The sequence below is a fragment of the Rhincodon typus genome, chromosome 5 (assembly GCF_021869965.1).
Source record: "Rhincodon typus isolate 14 chromosome 5, sRhiTyp1.1, whole genome shotgun sequence".
Lineage (NCBI taxonomy): Eukaryota > Metazoa > Chordata > Chondrichthyes > Orectolobiformes > Rhincodontidae > Rhincodon > Rhincodon typus.
In genome coordinates, this window is record NC_063336.1 from 61,573,522 (window position 1) to 61,592,632 (window position 19,111).

The 19,111-nt window shown below is 37.3% G+C and overlaps 1 protein-coding gene across 3 annotated transcripts in view; it reads right to left on the reverse strand.

The window, feature by feature from the left end:
- Positions 1-19,111, reverse strand: part of ptprk (protein tyrosine phosphatase receptor type K) — a 542,188-nt gene that overhangs the window by 88,161 nt on the left and 434,916 nt on the right. For all 3 annotated transcript variants that reach the window (XM_048597194.1, XM_048597193.1, XM_048597191.1), the window contains exon 14: positions 8,021-8,159. In XM_048597194.1, coding sequence (XP_048453151.1) covers positions 8,021-8,159 — 139 coding nt within the window. The remainder of the gene's footprint in view (positions 1-8,020; positions 8,160-19,111) is intronic.

The window sequence follows — 19,111 nt, forward strand, 5'->3', positions numbered from 1 at the left end:
ATACTCACTCATCTCAATCCACATGGACAAGGAGAACCACTAATTTGACGGGGACAACACCAAAATCCTGGGTCAAGCTAGGCAGAGACAGGCATGAGAACTCCTAGAAGCCTGGCACTCCAAGAAGCATGCTATTAGTAAGCACATTGAACTCGAAACCATATACATTCCACTACGAAGGAAAACCGGAAGTGAGGCAATCCAGCTCAATGGACTCCAGAGTTTAAAAACCAGGCGGGAAAACACACCGATGTTTCATCGGAGGCTGCAGTGAGGATGTTACCCAACATGGTAACGAAACATCTGCGATACAAGAAACCAGCTCGGCGAGCCAACCAACCTCAACACCCACAACCTGAGCTACAAATCTACTCCAGAACCTCCAAAAATGGTGAAAATGAGATAGAGAGACTGCAGAGGCATACAGAGACATTAACTGGTCAAAACTTGGCAGATGGAATATAATGTGGGGAAATGTGAGGTAAGGACTTTGTCAGGAAAAATAGAGGAGATACATATTATTTAAATGAAGAAAGGCTGCAGAAACCTGCAACACAGAGGGATTTGTGGGTCCTGGTGCATAAATTGCAAAAAGCTAACATACAACTTCAGCAGGTAATAGGGAAGGCAAATTGAGTGTGTGGCCTTTATTTCAAAGGGAATGGAGTATAAAAATAGGGGAGCCTGGCTAAAATATACAAGGCACTAGTTCAAGCCACATCTAGAATATGGTGAATAATTCTGGTCCCCTTCTCCAAGAAGGACATACTGGCATTGGAGGCAATCCAGAGGAAGTTTACCAGGTTGATCACAAGAGTGGAGAGATGTTCCTATGAAGAGAGGTTGAGTATGTTGGGCCTGTAGTCATTGGATTTTAGAAGAATGAGAGGAGACCTTATTGAAATATCTAAGATTCCAAGGCGTCTTAATAAATTCTGAGAGGATCTTTCTCCTTATCAGAGTGTTTTGGATCAGGAGGCATAATCTGAGATTAAGGGATCACCCATGTAAAACAGAGATGAGGAGGAATTTCCTGATTTAAAGTACAGTGAAACAGCAGAATTCTTTCCCATAGAGGGCGATTGAGGCTATGTAATTGAACATATTCAAGGCTGAAATAGACAGATTTTTCATTAGTAAAGAGGATCAAGGTACTTAAAATTTTAGACCAGTGTTTTATCGCTTTGTGTGAATTGTTGAGTAGAATAAAAACCTTGAAACAAAAAGAATAGGTACAAATAGCAAATAATCTGGATCAAGGCATGATGGAGCAGGTTGCATATCTGGACTACAGTCAATCACACTCTCCCCAAGTTAATACATTTACAGTAGATCTCTACATATTGAATCTCTCACTTTCTGACTCGGTCACTGTGATTGAGTGCAAATTGGAGACGTTCTGATACATTAAGGAGGGAGATCAGTATCTGAAAAATTTATACGAAATTTTGATAACACTTCAGAGAAATGCAGAGGCAGAAGGGAGCTGGTACGGCCAATTGCATATATAATAACGTGAAACTAACTGAGAGAAGTGGATCGTGCTACAATTATATTTATAGGATCTATATATTTTGGAACCAGAGCTTTACGTTTACAATAAACAAAGGCGGACATGTAACCTGGGCTGGAGTGAATCTGTCGCCTGCGTAATTTGAAGGTCAGTGATCAAATGAAGGTTTAGGTTAGGTTGTTTTGCTGAAAAGGTGTAAGTTATAAATAGAAACAGAGACATTAAACATTTTAAGGCAGAGGTAGACAGATTCTTGTTAGGCAAGGGACTGAGAAGTTATCAGGGTAGATGGGATTGTGGACTTGAGGTGATAATCAGATTAATTATAATAAGATTATTAGCAAAATAATTACTTAATCATGAACTTATTGAATGGCCTGCTGCTGCTCCATGTTCATAAGACACACACTTCCCTTAAACCAAGCTGGGATCAGGCTCCTTGTGGAAAGAATTAAGAAAGGATAAAGAGGGTACAGACAAGCACTTTAAACTTGGGAGTTAGGGCCAAAGGAGTTGAGAGAAGGGAGAGGGGTTCAAAATTACAAGATGACATAGATAACTAAATGAAAGGAGTGAGAGTGTAACAGAAAGTGAACTTTGGAGGAAAGAGGGATGATTAAAATATGCAAAGCTAGGAGAGAGAAATCAGAAACATATCAGTAAAATAATAGAAACTGACAGAACAGCTACAGTTTTGAAGGCCATACAGGTGTTCTTTATACAAATGCATTGGGTACTAATAACACATGGAATGAATTGAAGGTGAAAAGTCAATTAGAAGACACTGGTATCACACAAATCACTGAGACATGGCTACAAAATGGCCAGAATTGGAAATGAGTTACAAAATTAAAGACTAACAGGAAAGACTGAAAGAATTAGCCTTAGTGAATAAGAACAAAATCACATGAATGGTCAGACAGGATATAACACAAAAATGTCAATTATTGGATAGGCTATGGGTAGAATTAAGAAAAAGCAAATTGGGATTTCAGACCATGGTGGGGAAGTGCATCGACTCCTGCTAACAGGGGCTGATGCAAGTAGGTGATCCTTCTAAATGCACAAGTTAGAAAACCAGGCAGCAAGGGTCAAGTGGTACTACTTTTTTGTGGGGGGCATGGGAGCGAGATTGAGATTTTGGTGGGTGGGGGGGGGGGGGGGGGGAAGACCGAGACATTCTTGAGTTGTTTCATGATAGTTTACTGCAGCAATATGTCCTACAACCAATAGAGGGTTTGTCATATCAAATTTAGTCATGAGTAATGAGCCAGATTTAGTTAATGACCTAACAGTGCCTGAACATTTATTAAGGAGGTTGTGATATAGTCAAGTTCAACATATTCTTTAAAGATAAAATATGTAAAACAGCTGCTCCGATTCTAGACTTAGTTAAGGTTGACTTCAATGAGATGAGACAGAGACCTCCGAGGATCACTGCACAAATCTGTTGATGAGTAAAATATTTAAGATCAGTGGGAGATGATCAAAACCTAATTTTGCCATCAGAACACCTCTGAGGTACAAGGGCTCCTTTTTTTTGGCATGTTTAAAGAGGTAAGAGACTACAAAAACTTAAAAAGTAAATTCATATAAAGATGTAAAAAATAGTACCGACCCAGAGATAAAGAGTAATAAAAAATGGCTAGCACATTGTGCAAACTACAAAACAGAAATCTGAAAAGAAACTTGCAAGGCATACCAAAAGGAACACAAATATATTATTATTATTCTAGAATTCAATGAAGGGGAGGTAATGGCAAGCACGCTGAATTGTCACTTTGTATTAGCGTTTCCAGAGAAAGAGGTCAAAATGCCAGACATCCCAAAGAAACTAATATTAAATCAGGTCAAATCAAATCAAAATTATCTAAATGAAGAAAATGCAATTAAGAAAATAACTAACAAGTGGTTCATTCTCACGTCAAGATGATTCCCAAATGAAGGTTTCATAGGAAAAGAAAAAACATCGTAGATGTACTAACTACAATCTCCAAGGTTCTCCATATTCAGGAACCTATGTTTTAAACAGAATTTTCCAATCTATCTCTCTGCTATTTTGGCAAGGTGGGGAGGAAGACCAGAGAATTTATAGAGTGGTTAACCTAACATTTATAGTCAGGAAATTACTCGTGTCTGTAATTAAGATTGAACTGAATCATTTCGACATGCCTATGGGTGTTGTTCACATAGAAGGCATTTCATAAATCCTGACAAGAAATGGTTAACTATAATTAAAACTCATTGAATTTAATGCAAATTATTGACTTGGTTAGGATTCGGCTGAGTGATAAGACATAGCACTTAAGGATAATGGGTAGATATCCCAATGATTCTACTAGTGGTAGCTTGAAAGAGTCTGTGTTGGGGCCTCAACTATTTACTGTGTTTAAAACTCAGATGATGGATAGAAAGCCCCACATGTTCAAATTTGCTAACGCCCCGAAGATAGGTGGCATAGTATGCAGTGGAGATGGAAACATAAAATTAGTAAAAGCTATTGATAGATTAAGTAAGTGTGGACAACTTCTACAAATGGTTTTCAATGAGAGATCATTTTACTTTCACTCAGGATACTTTTCAAAAGGAGGAAAAACTAGAAAGACAGGACATTTAGAGAGGCTTAGACACCACTTAGATGTCTCGAACAGTGCTATGATCATAGTGAAAATGGATGATCAATATTCAACTTTAATCATTTGACTTGAATACCCAAGAATTACATGGACTAAAAATGGTTTTAATAAAGGACAGAACTGACCCAAAATAGCTGGTGTCATTACCTAACAAGACTAGGCAACCCACATGGAGAATATACAAAACTGGCTGCAACAGAATAACCATTTTAATTAGGAGGCACTGAAACCCAGTGATGTGTGAAGAAATTTATATTTCTCGTCTTACTCACACTTGCACATAGTGGAGATGAAGGGTTACCTGTTAAGTGTTCAGTTTGAAAAGACAATGATCTAGACTTGGAATATACAAATTAACCATAAATCAGTGGCTTGCTTCAAGCAACGACAGAAAAAGTAACATCAGCCAACAATATTAAAGGATGCTGAAGGCTCTTCTCCCCCCGGTCCCTCTCTCAGGCTCAGAAACCAGTGCTGGTGAAAAAGTGACTTGGAAAACTGTTCCTGGGAAAATCAGGTGATTGGCAAGTTTGGCTACTCCTGGTGAAATAGGACTACAGCTAAGCAGTTGGATTCAGATTTCTTTTCTTTTGAAACTCAAGGGACTCTTAAGATCTGTAACTGCATTAGCTTTTATTATCCTATCCATACGAGACATCTTTCCCTAACATCTTTATCGTAAAACGTTATTATCTGTGTTTATGGGGGCATTTGATGTCATATTTCTTACATTTCCTGGATTCAAAATGTAATAAAACTCCAGTCTCTATCACTGAAAAACAACTGAAAACTTCACTGAAAAATGATAACTACGTACTAAGAAAGAAAGTACTTGTTGCAGTTGACCAAAAGGGGCTGAAAAAGTAGTGAGCTGATCACTCCTCCTCACCTGGTCATAATAGGTACAAAAAAATACCAGTAAATGCTAGTGAAATTCTGGCTTTTATAGCAAGAGGATTAGTGTACAAGACAGTAGAAGTCATGGCCTTGGAGAGAGCTTGGTGTAGATTTACCAGACTGATTCCTGATTTGCAAGGACTAAATTACACGGAGACATTACACAAACTAGGGTTGCATTCAAAATCTTTTTTTATATTTTTATTGTGCACAGCCTATTTATTCAATCATGTGGGACCTTCAGACTTCTTTTGCCTACGCAGGAAGTTCTCGAAGAGCAGTGGTTGCATCCCTTCCAATTTAGGAGATTAGGAATGATTTACTTTCAAGATATTAAAGTAAATTGATAAACCTGACAGAAGGAGCTATTTCTCCTTTTTGGCAAGATGAGAACTAGGAGGCGTAGTCTAAACCATTAGCCAACTTTTCAGGAGGAAAACAAGTAAAGACCTAAAGGGTGGCAACAGTTTGACATCTGATGCTAGATAACTTGTTTTCTTTCAATCGGAGATTGATATGTTTTTGCCAACCAAAGATATTAAGACATACAAAGTGTGAAGACAGCTTTATACAGTTAGCTTGCAGATCAGACCTGACCTTAATGTATAGCAGAACAGACCTAAGGGGTCAAATGACCTACCCCTGTTCCTATGCTTGTGTGGCATTTCCTGTTAGTGCCTTACACATTTAGATCGCTGATCCTAGGATCTCTGACAGGGTCAGTTTCAAATCTATGGTTTACAATAGTTCAGATGCTGCAATGCAGATTTGTAGATTTTCAAACTCTAACATGTTAACACTGCTCCTGCTCCTCCCTGGAATCTGACTGCTCTGTATTGGATAGCCTACTTTGCACATGAATTCAGCTGCGTTTTGCCTCTCATCCTGCAATTTATGTTAGCTATCAATCAACCTGTTCGTCAGGAAACATGACCAGACAGACAAATATTGTAATTTTCAACATTCAATTTTGTTGACAAGAAGAAAAATGCCCCCTTTTACTCTCCCTTCCCATCTCTGTCACAATATTCAAAACATCCTTTTTGAACAATGTAACCTCTTTATGATTGCTTCTATGTTCACTTTAGACCCTCTCATTGTTGTGTCATCTTGCCCCAGTCTCCAATCTGCTCTCTACAACCATTTTCCATCTATAGCCTGATCTTTTCCCACATCACCAAACTTGTTCAGATTTACTACAGCACAGAAAAAAAAATATTCAGGCCATTGTATCTACTCCAGCTCTTTAAATGAGCAATCCCTCATTGCCCCTGGCCTTTTCCTTTAACTCTGCATATTCGTCCTTTGCAGATAGTTATCTAATTCCCTTTTAAATGCCTCAAATGAATCTACCTCCATCACACTCTTAGGTATTCCAGATCCCTACATTCTGCTGCAAGAAAATGTTTCTCCTCTTGTCTCCATTGGCTCTTCTTCCAATTACCTTAAACCTGTTCCTTTGTGCTCTTGATCCTTTCACTCATGAGAATAACTTTTCTCGAACTGATCTCCCCAGACCCTTAAGTGATTCCTGAAATGATTTTGAATACCTCTGTCAAATCTCTTCTCAAGTTTCTTTTCTCCAAAGAAAACAGTCCCAAGTTCTTCAATCTATGTAATTTACATTTCTCATCCCTGGATCCATCCTGGTGAATCTTCACTGCCCCTTCTCCAATGATGCCTTCACATCCATTGTGAAGTGAGGTGCCCAGGACTAGAGGCAATACTGAAGTTGACTCTGAACCAGTGTTATTTGCAACTCCAGCATAACCCATTGCTCTTGTTCCCTATTAATAAAGTAAAGCTTTATTACTTTATTTATGCTTTATTTCCTGCTCTCTCAATTTGTCCCAACACCGTCAAATGGCTTATGCATATATATATACATAAATTCCTCTGCTTTAGAATCTCGTGCCTTATTTTGTACTGGCACTCTACATTTGATCTACAAACATGAATCACTGCACAACTCTCTACTTTGAAATTGATCCGCCACTATTCCACCCACTATGTCAAATCATCAATGCCTTTTTGACGCTACTTAGAATTCACAATGTCTTTAAGTGGCCTTTGCCTTGCTTTGACTCATCTCCTTTTCTATTCCAAAACAATATGTCCACCACGCTTCCTTCACAGTCCATTTGATAAAGCTTCCTCCTACATTCATGTCATTCAGTCATGCTCCCAGTTGTTGAGTCAAGCCAACAGCTCTACTATTTCTCCTTCTCTGCTTAATCTCAAAATATTTCATCAAGTCATTTAGTTTTCAAGAAAATCAGACATTTCCTCACAACATTTCTGCAACTTACAAAGGCAAAAGTGTCGGGTACCTCAACATAAATGAGGGATGTTTCCTTTCAGAGTTCACAAGAAACGTTTCACTTTCAATAAGCTTCAGTGTTAACTTCTAACTATGGCCTTCAGCTGGGCAGTTTTACCAACCAGAGGGGTTATTAGAAATTCAGTTAGTGTCAATGGTTAGAAAATTTCATAATTCCAGGCAGAGTTTCCCATCAGCAATATAACTTCAAAAAATTGTTGTGTCTGAAAACTTGGGTTATCACTAGGCTTTTTACAACTTCAATAAGCCATGCTGGTTGGGAAACAGGTACAAATGTTTGAGGTGAAACTAGTTTCAGAACTTGGGATCAAAAGATTTACCCAGTTCATGATACATATAATTTAGATCTCAAGAACTGACTGAGTCTACATCCTTGTGTAGATTTGAAATGAGCATTAGCCACGTTTTCCTTAAAATAAAATATTTAAGCTGTATGCATTCTTGTTAGTTTTTCTTTGGTTATATGGTATTACTACATAAAGTAATTAGATGTGTTGTTAAAACAGACAAACATTGTTATAAAGTGCAATTATCATCCAACTACCTAAAACTGCTTCAAAAATGCGTAATAGATTTTATGAAACAAGTCAATTAGTAGCTGCATTCATTCTAGATATACAAACAATATTGTACCTTTTCTTGACGATCATTACCACAACCAGGAGGAGGAGGATGAAAACCAGAACTCCAGCACTGATTCCAGCTATTTTCACTACCCGATCAGTTTGCTTGATAGGGTCAGGGACTACCTCAGGTTCTTCAGTTGTGGCTGCTAAATTAGTCAGAAGTAGTATTTATATTAAAGTATGTAATAAGTTCTGACAGGAAATAATCTTTAATGTTATGTTCCTACAGTATACTTAAAACATGGTACAATTCATAAAACATTGCATCTCACATTATGAGGCTATTAGATTTTGCCATGTTAAGTTTTCAGCTATGCTAATTATAATTCCAACTCACTGGAAGCTTATAATAATTTTAACATTAAAGAGCAAGGGTGATGAATTTAAAAATAGGCTTATCAGTACAACTGACATAAACAGCATTAAAATTTTTAGCATAACCTATTTTGAAAGTAATATCAATTTGGTCAACTTAAACTGTAGAAGGTTATGCATTTTATCACTGTGGCTTTACATATTGAGATATCATTCTTATGAAGATATTCAAATCTCAAAAAAATGATGACAAATGTTATAATACTCATTCATTAGTGTTCAAAAAAAAACTTAGCCAAAAAGATAAAGAACAACTTCAAGTATTATTGTTTAGCAACATTAAGTTTTCATATGCTAGTGCAGTTGACCTATTACAGATTCAAGCATTGGTCAAAAAGTATTTCCACAGAAAATTTCACATGCAAATTCGAAACTACACATTGATCAGCTTTTTCAAGAAAATTTGAAGTGACCGTGCCACTGCATTATTATTTCAAATTGGAAGCACTGAAACATACTCGTGCAAAGAAACTTCAATTAAATTCTGGTGAGGTTAAATGTATTGTTAATAAGCATACCAAAATTAAACTTAAAGATATCAATTAAAACTGTACATCCCCACTCATTAGAAAACAATATTCACATAGGACTGGTGTAGGTGCTAGATCTTAGGTGGCTAGATATTTTGGATGAATTGTATACGACAATCTATGCAGTAATATGGTACACAAACTATTTTTAAACTAATCCATACTCCCATGAACATGTCATATATTTTGCTGAATACCAACTGATTGTTACACAACCAGAAATAAGGAAGCTAAGCACTTATCAAAAAATAACGTATACTATGCAAGAAGCTAACTTTTCTACCTCGGAGTTGTTCAGCAAGCAAGTGCAGTTTCCATGATTTCTTCTTTTGGTTAGAATAATTTGCTTCTCTAATAAAAGCGAGCACCAAGTAATTTAAACAGAATAACTCTGCTGTAGAAATGTGCACAACTTCTTAATTTGTTCTGTAATCCTTTTTGTTACCAAGATGTATTGAGCAAAACCAAGTGCAGAATTTAGAAGCTTTCATTAAAATGAATCCTAAGCACATTCAATCCAATTTTACAATGTTGATGATTCACCTAAGCCATTATTAAAGAAACAGCACTTGTTTCAAACATGCATTTTTCTTTACACTCTCAGCATGAACTGTAAGGCTCAGTTAAAACCAAAGCAATCCTTAATTATTAAACAACTCTTTTTCACTTTTGTTGTTACTTAATGAATGATATCTAGATCTATGACTCAGACATTTACAAATAGTACACAACAAAACAAAGGGCTGAATTTTGCCAAGATTGTTGGGACGTCAAAGTGACTATGATGCAACATTGCTTATAATCTGTCTGTTTCAGCAAGGTAAGAAGTTGTTCCTTAGTGCTCTATCAATTAAGGATGATGGGTGGGCCAATGAAGTGAGAGGTCCAATCACAGGGTCTGCTGTTAAAACTGGCTTGTAGCCCCACCAAGATAGATGGACACTGCTAAGGCAGGGAGGCAGACCTCAAGGGCACATCATAATGGAGTTGTTCTCTGTCGGATGGTAAAATGGTAAAAAGGTAAAAAAAATCCTATTGCTTCCCAGTAGGTCTGTGCTGGGATGTCAGTGAAGAGGTGCCGTTGTATCCCCAACATGCCACTGGGTGGCCACCTCCATTTCAATTCCAAGCTTAGCCTCTGTTGGGAAGATCTTCTTTGCAATGACATCTCTCGCCCAAAATTCATCATCACTGGAAATCAGAATGAGACCAGTAGACAATCTAGTGTGTTCTTTGCCAAGTCCCACCTCTATGGTACCGCTAACCATCAAAGTGTATTTAGAGTTAGGAAGTCAACAGATTTCACTGTGCATAAAAAATCTCTAACTGAAAATCACATTTAATCAATTAAGGAATTTAAATTGGCCATTCAAACAGACACAGATTCAATTACAACAATTACTTCTACACTTTCAAAAGATGAAGAATGAATGATGAAATATTCCTGAAATGTAACCTTGCTCACCTTGTAAATGCTGTTATTATCTGCGCAGAAAAGCTGTCAAATCAATCTGCTTGAATCCATTCTTTTTAAAAAAGTGATTAATTTTAATGCAGATACTGCTTTGCTCCATAGTTTAAGATTCATCCTTTCTGCATTGATCTTTCAAAAGAAGAACCTCAAATATACATGCAAAATTTTATGAAGTGTAACATGCATAATGTTCCTCTCCACAAAACAACCGTGAAACGAGAGGCTGAGTGGCATACAGAGGGTTTGTATGCTAAAATTCTAAGAACAATATTCGTTTCTGAAATTAAATTATTTCTTCGCTCATCTCAAGGCACAAATTTTGTCAATAATTCTAAAGCTACTCCATAAGAGATGAAACATCAATCCTCTATACAAGTCTATTTTTGTTTTAGAAGTAAATATGATTAAGGCAGGTAGGTATTCCTGCTCTGCACATGTTTTTCAATAACTTTTGTGATCACATAATTGAATAGGGGGGGAGAAAAACCATCCATTTGCTTTACAGTCAATTTAATTCTAATTTTACTCCTGTTAAATAACCATTAAAAACACAAAATTAATGCAACTGGTTAAAAAAAGGGGAAAATAAAAATTGAGAACTGTATCTAGATGCATTGCATTTTATTTTAAAATTCCAAATATAATTTACGTGGTCATGGATGCACTGCAGAGATGTGCAGCCATGGAAGGAAGAACTTGTACTGTAGTTTGATGACACTGCTACTTCTTGTTCCAGGAATATGTGGTCATTATGGTAACAAAAACAAATGCTCTTTGTTCAGTAGCAAGTGTTGCGCAATCTTACTCTGTCAATCAGATCATTTCACTAAGTTAGAAAACTTCAATGATTAAATCCAAAAAGCAAAGGAAAAACAACTCCATAAATACATTTCTCATTAATCTTCTAAGTGTAAATCCTATTAAGAAGTCAGTCAAAATCAGTCCTGTAGGAGGTAGCAAAGCCTCTTCACTTATCATTGCTGTTCTACTTCACACATGTCTAGGAGTACTGCAAATTATGCTGAGTAACCCATTATCACATTTGTAAGACCTTAATTGAAAGAGAAATAGAGTTCTAAAATTACATTTCAAGTATGTCAATTTGACAAAACAGGTTAGTGTTTGGTTCTCAATTAACTTTTAATACTGCAGCATACTGACCATGACTTACATGAAAGCCAAACCTTGACAATGCTGTTCCAACCAGCTAATAAATCAAAATTAAATCTTGGATAAAAACTGATGAAAAGTCAACAACCTGAAATATTAGCTTGGTTCTTCTCCTCAGATATTGCCTGACTGGCTGTGTCGTTCCAGCATTCTTAACTTTTAATTCTCAATTCCAGAAATGGTGATTTGTCCTTCTCATTAAATCCCATATTGAATGCTAGAATTTTAATATAACTGGTTTAGGATGTTGAACATATAAGGAACAATTTCAACTCCTTGTACACCTCCAGTAATACTGCTCTGCACAAAACCCCACTGAACTCAACAACAACAATTTTCTAACTGCTACAATCAAATCCAGTTCAAAGAAATAGCAGCCATATTAGTCCATCATTGTATGAGAATTTATGGTTAAAATAAAATATCCATATTTCATTATTTAATTTGAGGAACATTATTAAATCTACGTGAGAGAAAATTCTGACGTGCTGATAAATTAGATGGAAATTGTCCTAGTTTCTTTCCTTTCAGTGCTAAAACAAGTTTCTGCTTACTGAGAAAAGGAGGTAATTTGCTCTGTTGTGATCATTAGAAGCATTTGTCACCAGATTATGATATCCCAATGACTGAAATTTGATAAACCCAATAAATTTCATCTGCTAGCTTTCTTTGTCAAATCAAACAGAAGGAAACTGAACAAATTTCTCTTCTGTTTGATCATGAATAAAAATGAGCTTAGTTGACTAAAATAGATCACTGTTGATATTTAGTTCCCCAATGCACACTACGCAGTAGTAATAAACAGCCCAACATTGTCCCTTGACAGAAGTGTATTAACTATTTTGCCTAAGCTGTAAATGGTTGCTCACAGGAAGCGCCACACACAATTCAATTTTGCAATCACAACCGTGTCAATCATACTAGATACGGGAAAAGAACTTTGTGTCAAAAATTTGATGAAACCCAGCGATTTCCTTTTAAACCAAAGATCCACTAAAATTTGCAGATTTGTTAAGATTCTAATAGAAGCATTCAACTATTACATTCAAATCAATCTCAATGGCAGACTGAGTGCTTTGTGAAATCAACGGTATTTATAAACTTAAAATTTATGAACGTTTACCACAAAGATATAATGGTGACATTTGGTCAGGGGCTGATGCTATTCCCTAGTAACTAAACAGACATCTTTTATTGGACTTGAGCCTTGAACATACACAGTAGAATGCTATTTCTGAAAGTAAAACATGATTATGCTGATCACCTATTAAAGTGGTTTCACTCCTTAACACATGCACAATATATTTTTCTTGGATACGTAAGTTTGGATAAATGTCGTTGGAGTATTTTCTAGCTCTTTATGAGACAAAATCATTGTTGCCAGCTCTTGGGGGTTGATTGTGAGGTGCATCACGCAAGGAAAATTTAGCCCCACTTACAATAGAACTTCCAAAACTCTCAATTTTTTCTAATATATGGTCTGGTGTAATGTCAATCCTCATCATGCCTCCTGGGGTCGGTTGCTGCTGGAATACGTGGAGGCAAATGTCTCACAAATTAGTAATCGTAATAAAAAGACAGGTATGTTTTTACCCTTGCAGGGAAAAATAATGGAGAATATAAGGTTTCCGACAGTGAAACTTGACAGTAGGTTGGCAAGAGGATTGATTCACAAGTGCAGCCGTTCCTAAAACACTGGGACTCCCACAGAGACCTTTTTGAGATCAAGATGCAAGAGTTGCAGGTGAGAGACAGCCTAATACGCTTCACAGTCAAGACTCATCAAATGAGCACTCCTATTCCATTATCGTTGCCCCCATCCCTGCCCAATGCTCTGTTCACAGCTGGCTCATGCTCTATATCCACCGACAGCTCAGCTTTATTCGACAGACACATCTACCACCAAGTGTCTCGGCATCAACATTCTCTGAGGACAGATTGAACTGTATTCAGAGAGAAGTGAAATTTTTTTAAAAACCTGTATAGTTACCTGGTTACAAAGTGCTTCAAAAAATTGGTGTTCGTGTTTGAAAAAGAAAATAAGTTAAGGTTTTCATATCAAATGTCTTGACTGTTAAATCTTTGTCTCCTGATTTCAGTGTGGTTGATCTGCCTGAAAATTATTGGCATGCACCACTGACCTCCTTCCAGGTCATTTTGAATTTTTGTTACAAATTTCTCATCCTAATGGATCCTTGAATACTTTGCAAAGCAGAATGAGGTTACAGTTCAAAATCATCAAATATTCTTTTTATACAAGGCAAGTGTTTCAGCTTCAAGCAGTTTTATTCATTAGGAAATGTAATCAGTTGTGGGGATAATATTCAAAGAAACAAGAGCACAGTAACACCGCTTAGGATGGAACAGGATATCTACCAGTCTACTTGTCAAATTCCTTTCTTGTATATTAAAAGAGAAAATATTTAAGACCATAAGACCAAAAGACACATGGGCAGAAATAGGTCATTTGGCCATTGAATTTGCTCTGCTGTTCAATGTGATCATGGTTGATTTGTTAATCCTCAACTCCGCTTTCTTGTCTTTTTCCCATAATCCTCTTAATGTTCCCCTATTGATTAAAAAAAGTTTATATTACCTCTGAATATTCTTCAAGACTCATTCTCAACAGTTCTCTATGGCAAAGAATTCCACAAAATCACTACCATCTTAAAAGGGTGCTCTCTTGTCCTAAGATTACGCCCTGTGGTTCTAGGCTCTCCATGTGGGGAAACTATCTCTCCAGATCTATCCTTTTAAAGTCCCGAAGAATCTAATGAAGTTGCCTCTCTTGTAATGATTCCAATGATTACAGGCCCTAACTAATTAACCACTTACAAGAAAATTCCTCCATACCCTTTTTAAACTCAGTGAAACTTCACTGAACTGCCTCCAATATAAGAATATCTTTCCTTAGATAAGGAAATCAAAAACATGAGGTTATGCACTTAAAACAGAATAGAGGTGAATATTATTCAAATAGAAAAAGACTGCAGATCATTGAGACAAAGACGGAAATTGGTCCCAGTTTTCTAGGTGTGGTCAAAGCACGGTTCCTTATTTTTTATAGTTTGTTTCCTAGTAAATAAAGGTTAACATTCCATTTGGTTTCATCATTATCTGTACATGAGGATCCCCAAATGTCTCTCTGCCTCAATGATCTGCTGATCACTGATCTCTTTTTCCATTTAAATAATATTCACCTCTATTCTTCCTGTTTATGTGCTTTAGCTCATATTTTCCCACATTACATTCCATTTGCTAGTGTTTGCCCATTCACTTAATCTGTCTCTTACACTCTGTAGATTGTAGAGTTGCAGGTGAGAGACAGCCTAATACGCTTCACAGTCAAGACTCATCAAATGAGCACTCCTATTCCATTATCGTTGTCCCCATCCCTGCCCAATGCTCTGTTCAGCTGGCTCACGCTCTATATCCACCGACAGCTCAGCTTTATTCTACAGACACATCTACCACCAAGTGTCTCGGCATCAACATTCTGAGGACAGATTGAACTGTATTCAGTGTTAACCTCACTAATTGCCTTCCCACCTAGTTTTGTGTCATCAGCAAACATGGTAATAGTACATTCACTTCCCATCTCCAACCATTAAATATGTATTGTAAATTGTGACCCCAGTCCTGATCTCTGTAGCACTCCACTAGTTACAAGTTGCCATCCTGAAAATGGCCCCTTTATCCCAATTCTCTGATTTCTATTAGTTAATCAATCCTCTATCCGCACTAGCATTCAACCCACAGCACCATGGGCTTTTATCTTACTTAGCAGCATCATGTGCAGTACCTTATTGAATGCCTTTAGGAAAACCAAATATATTACCTCTACTGGTTCCCCTTTATTTATCATGTTTATTAGTTTGTCAGGTATGATTCCCCCTTCATAAAGCAATGTTAACTCTGCTTGATTAGATTATGAATTTCTAAATGGTCAGCTGTTACATCCTTTATAATAAGTTTTAACATTTTCCTAATGTTAAGCCAACTGGCCTATATTGCATTTTATTTTAACCTTTTTCCCTTTTTGAATAAGGTGGTTACATTGGCAGTTTTCAATCATCTGGAACTTTCCCAAATCTGAGGATTCTTGGAATTATTACAATTACTTTCACTATATCTGTTGCTACTTCCACTAGTTCTGGGGTGTAATCCATCAGATCTAGAAGACCTATCAATCTTTAGCCCCATTTGTTTCCCTTGTACTTTCTTTCTTGTAAAAATTATTGTATTTATTTCCTCCCTACCCTTTGCTCTTGATGTAATGTTTTTGGAAATGCTATTCATGTTCTGCACCATGAATCTGATGCCAAGCATTAAACTACTCTGCTATTTTCTGGTTCCCTATTATTTCGCCACCCTCATTCGCTAAGGAGTTTACGTTCACTTCAGCTTCTCTCTCCCTTTTTCATATACTTCAAGTCTTTCTATCTGTCTTCATATGACTTTCAAGTTTACTCTCAAAGTTTATTTTCTCCAATTTTATTGTATTTTTGGTCATGTTTTGCCGGTTTTTAAAATCTTCCAAATTTTCTGGCTTACTTACCACTATCTTTGCCACATTGTGTGCTTTTTCTTTTAATCTGATGCTATCCTTAACGTCATTAGTTAACCATGGTTAGCTTATCTCCTTCCTAGAATCCTTCTTCCTCAAAGAGATATATCTTTGCAGTGTCATGACCTAGTTTCTTAGATGTCTGTCATTGTTCGTCAAACATCTTTTCTACTAAACTCCTTTCTCAGCCTACTCCAGACAACCCTACCTTCATTCCTTTGCATTTACCCTTATTTAAATTTAGCAGTTATTTCCAACCGTGTTTCTCACTCTCAAATTGAATGCTAAATTCTATCATATTATCCTCACTGTTTTCCAGTTCTCAATTATATCATCAACCTGACAAGTTATACACATACTCCTTCAGCTGCATTTTACTCTCCACCATCCAGACACGTGGAGATTATTCCATCACATTCCTGACTTTGCTTTGCAGGTAATACCAAAAAACACAGGATGTGGAAATCGGCCATTCAGCTCATCAATTCCGCTTTGCCATTCAATGGAATCATCGCTCAACTTATAATAATCAACTGCACTTTCCTGCCCTCTCCTCAAAACCCTCAATTCCCTTGATGATTTAAAAACCTGTCCATCTCAGCCCCAAATATGTTTAATCATCCAGCCTCTACAGCCCTTGATAGTAAAGGATTCCACAGATTCAGAGAAGAAATTCTTTATCATCTGTCTGAAATCGATGACCCCTTATTCTGAAATGATGCCCTCTGGTCTTAGACTTTATCACTAAGGAAACATTTTGCTGCATCTACCCTGTCAAGCCCCCTAAGAATTGTGTATGTTTCTATAAGTCACCTCTCATTCTTCTAAACTCCAACATTTGCAGGCCAAACCTGCATAACCTCTCCTTAAAAGACGCTCCCTCCATACAAAGGAAGAAGCCTAGTGAACCTTTTTGGGCAGCCTCCAATGTCAGTTTGGTGGACAGGCACCGAGGAGTCAGGAGACAAGACATTCACTGTAGAGTTCCCAGCCTCTGACCTGCTCCTGTAACCAATTTATTTATATGGCTGGTTCAGATGTATCTCTGGTCAATTAATAATACTTAGGATGTTGACAGTGAGGACGTCAGCAATGCACCAGCCACTTGAAAGTGAAGGGATAATAGTTGTTTTCTCTCTTGTTGGAGATGGCGATTGCTTGGCATTCCTGTGGTGCAAATATTATCTGCCTAGTATCACTGCAACTTGAACATTGTCCATTCAAATGCAGTATCTGAGGAATCATGTAGAATGCTGATAACTGCGCAATCGTCAATAAACAGGAATCCTCGATCTCACACTTGGTCAAATGCCACCTTGATGTCAAGGCAGTCACTCTCACCTCACATCTGGCATTCAAGATTGTAATGAGGTCAGGAACTGATCTGACTTGACAGAACCCAAAATGAGTTCCAATTGAGCAGGTTATTCCTTTGCTAGTGTTGCTTGATTGTACTATTGACAAACCTTTTCATAACTTGCCTGAATGAAGAAGAGTAGACTGATGACACTGCAATCGGCCAGGTTGGATTTGTTTTGCTTTGTGTGTACAGGATATATCTGAGCAATGTTCCACATTGTTGGGTAGATGCCCGTATTGTAACTGCAATGGAAGAGCTTTTCTAGAGTGTGCCCAGTCTAACAGCTCACATTCTCAGTGCTATAGATGGAATATTATCAGCATCTCTATCCTTGCAATATCTAGTGCCGTCAGCAAATTTTGATTTTATCTGGAGTGAATCAAATTGGTTGTGATTTGCAGTATTCTGGCATCAGTTACTGGGCAAAGTGGGAGCTGTTCCATTGGGATGGCCTGCACCTAAACCTAAAGGTTTGCTCAGCCAGTGTTCCCGTAAATTGTGCAACTAGGGCAATAGACAGGGTTAAAACTAAATAAAGCAGGTCAGGGAGCAAGCTTGATGTCAAGGCATGAGAGCAAAGCAATAGTATGGAAAATAAAGGTTAGAGAATGGTAGGAAGGTACAGAGAGAACAAATTAAATGATACAGCAACAGTCAAGATTAGTTGTTACAAGGCTAACAAAAAAACAAGATTAAAGGCTCTGTATCTGAATGCACACAGTATTCATAAAACAAATGAACTGATGGCACACAAAGTAAATAAAAATGATTGTGAGCGGATTCGAGACATCACTGTATGAAAACAAGGATTAGGTTCTGAACAGTGAAGGGTCTACAACAATCAAAAAGAAGAGGAAGCTAGGTAATAAAGAAATGGCAGATGGCATGAACAACTATTTTATTTTTGTCTTCACTATACAAGATGCAGAAAACATTCCAGCAATAGTTGTAAAGCAAGTTGAAGGGACAGAGGAACTTGGTGAAGTAACAATCATATGGGGAGTGACCATGAAAGCTGACAGAGGTAAGGTAGGACAAGACTTCAGGTTCTGATGGGTTTTATCCAAGGGTCTTTTGAGAGGTGACTAATTAGGTAGATTTTCCGGAAAGTTTCCATCTGGCTGGAAAGTAGCATATGTGATTCCTCTTTTCAAGAAGGGTGGGAGGCAGAAAGTTGATCTATAAGCCAGTTAGCTTACCAACTGCTGGGGGAAGGTGTTAGAACTGATCATTATGGAGGTGAAAGCTCAAGATAAACTGGAAGAGCAAGCATGGTTTAGTGAAAGGAAAATCAAGTTTTACCAATTTATTGCAGTGCTTTGAAGGATTAGCATGCTCTATGGTTAAAGGTGAGCCCATAGATGCACTATACTTGCATGTCCAGAAGGTATTTGACAAAGTGCCATGTAAAGGGCTATTGCATGAAGTAGGAGTGCAACACCTTTAGCATGAATAGACGATTGTCTGGCCAGCAGAAAACAGGATATTGTCAGGATATGACGAGTGGTGCCTGCAGAGATTGTTTGGCATTGATTAGTTGGACCGATGGGTGTTTCTGTGCTGTATGACTATATATAAATGACTTAGTTGTGGGAGCAAAGACATGGTAGTTAAATTTGTTG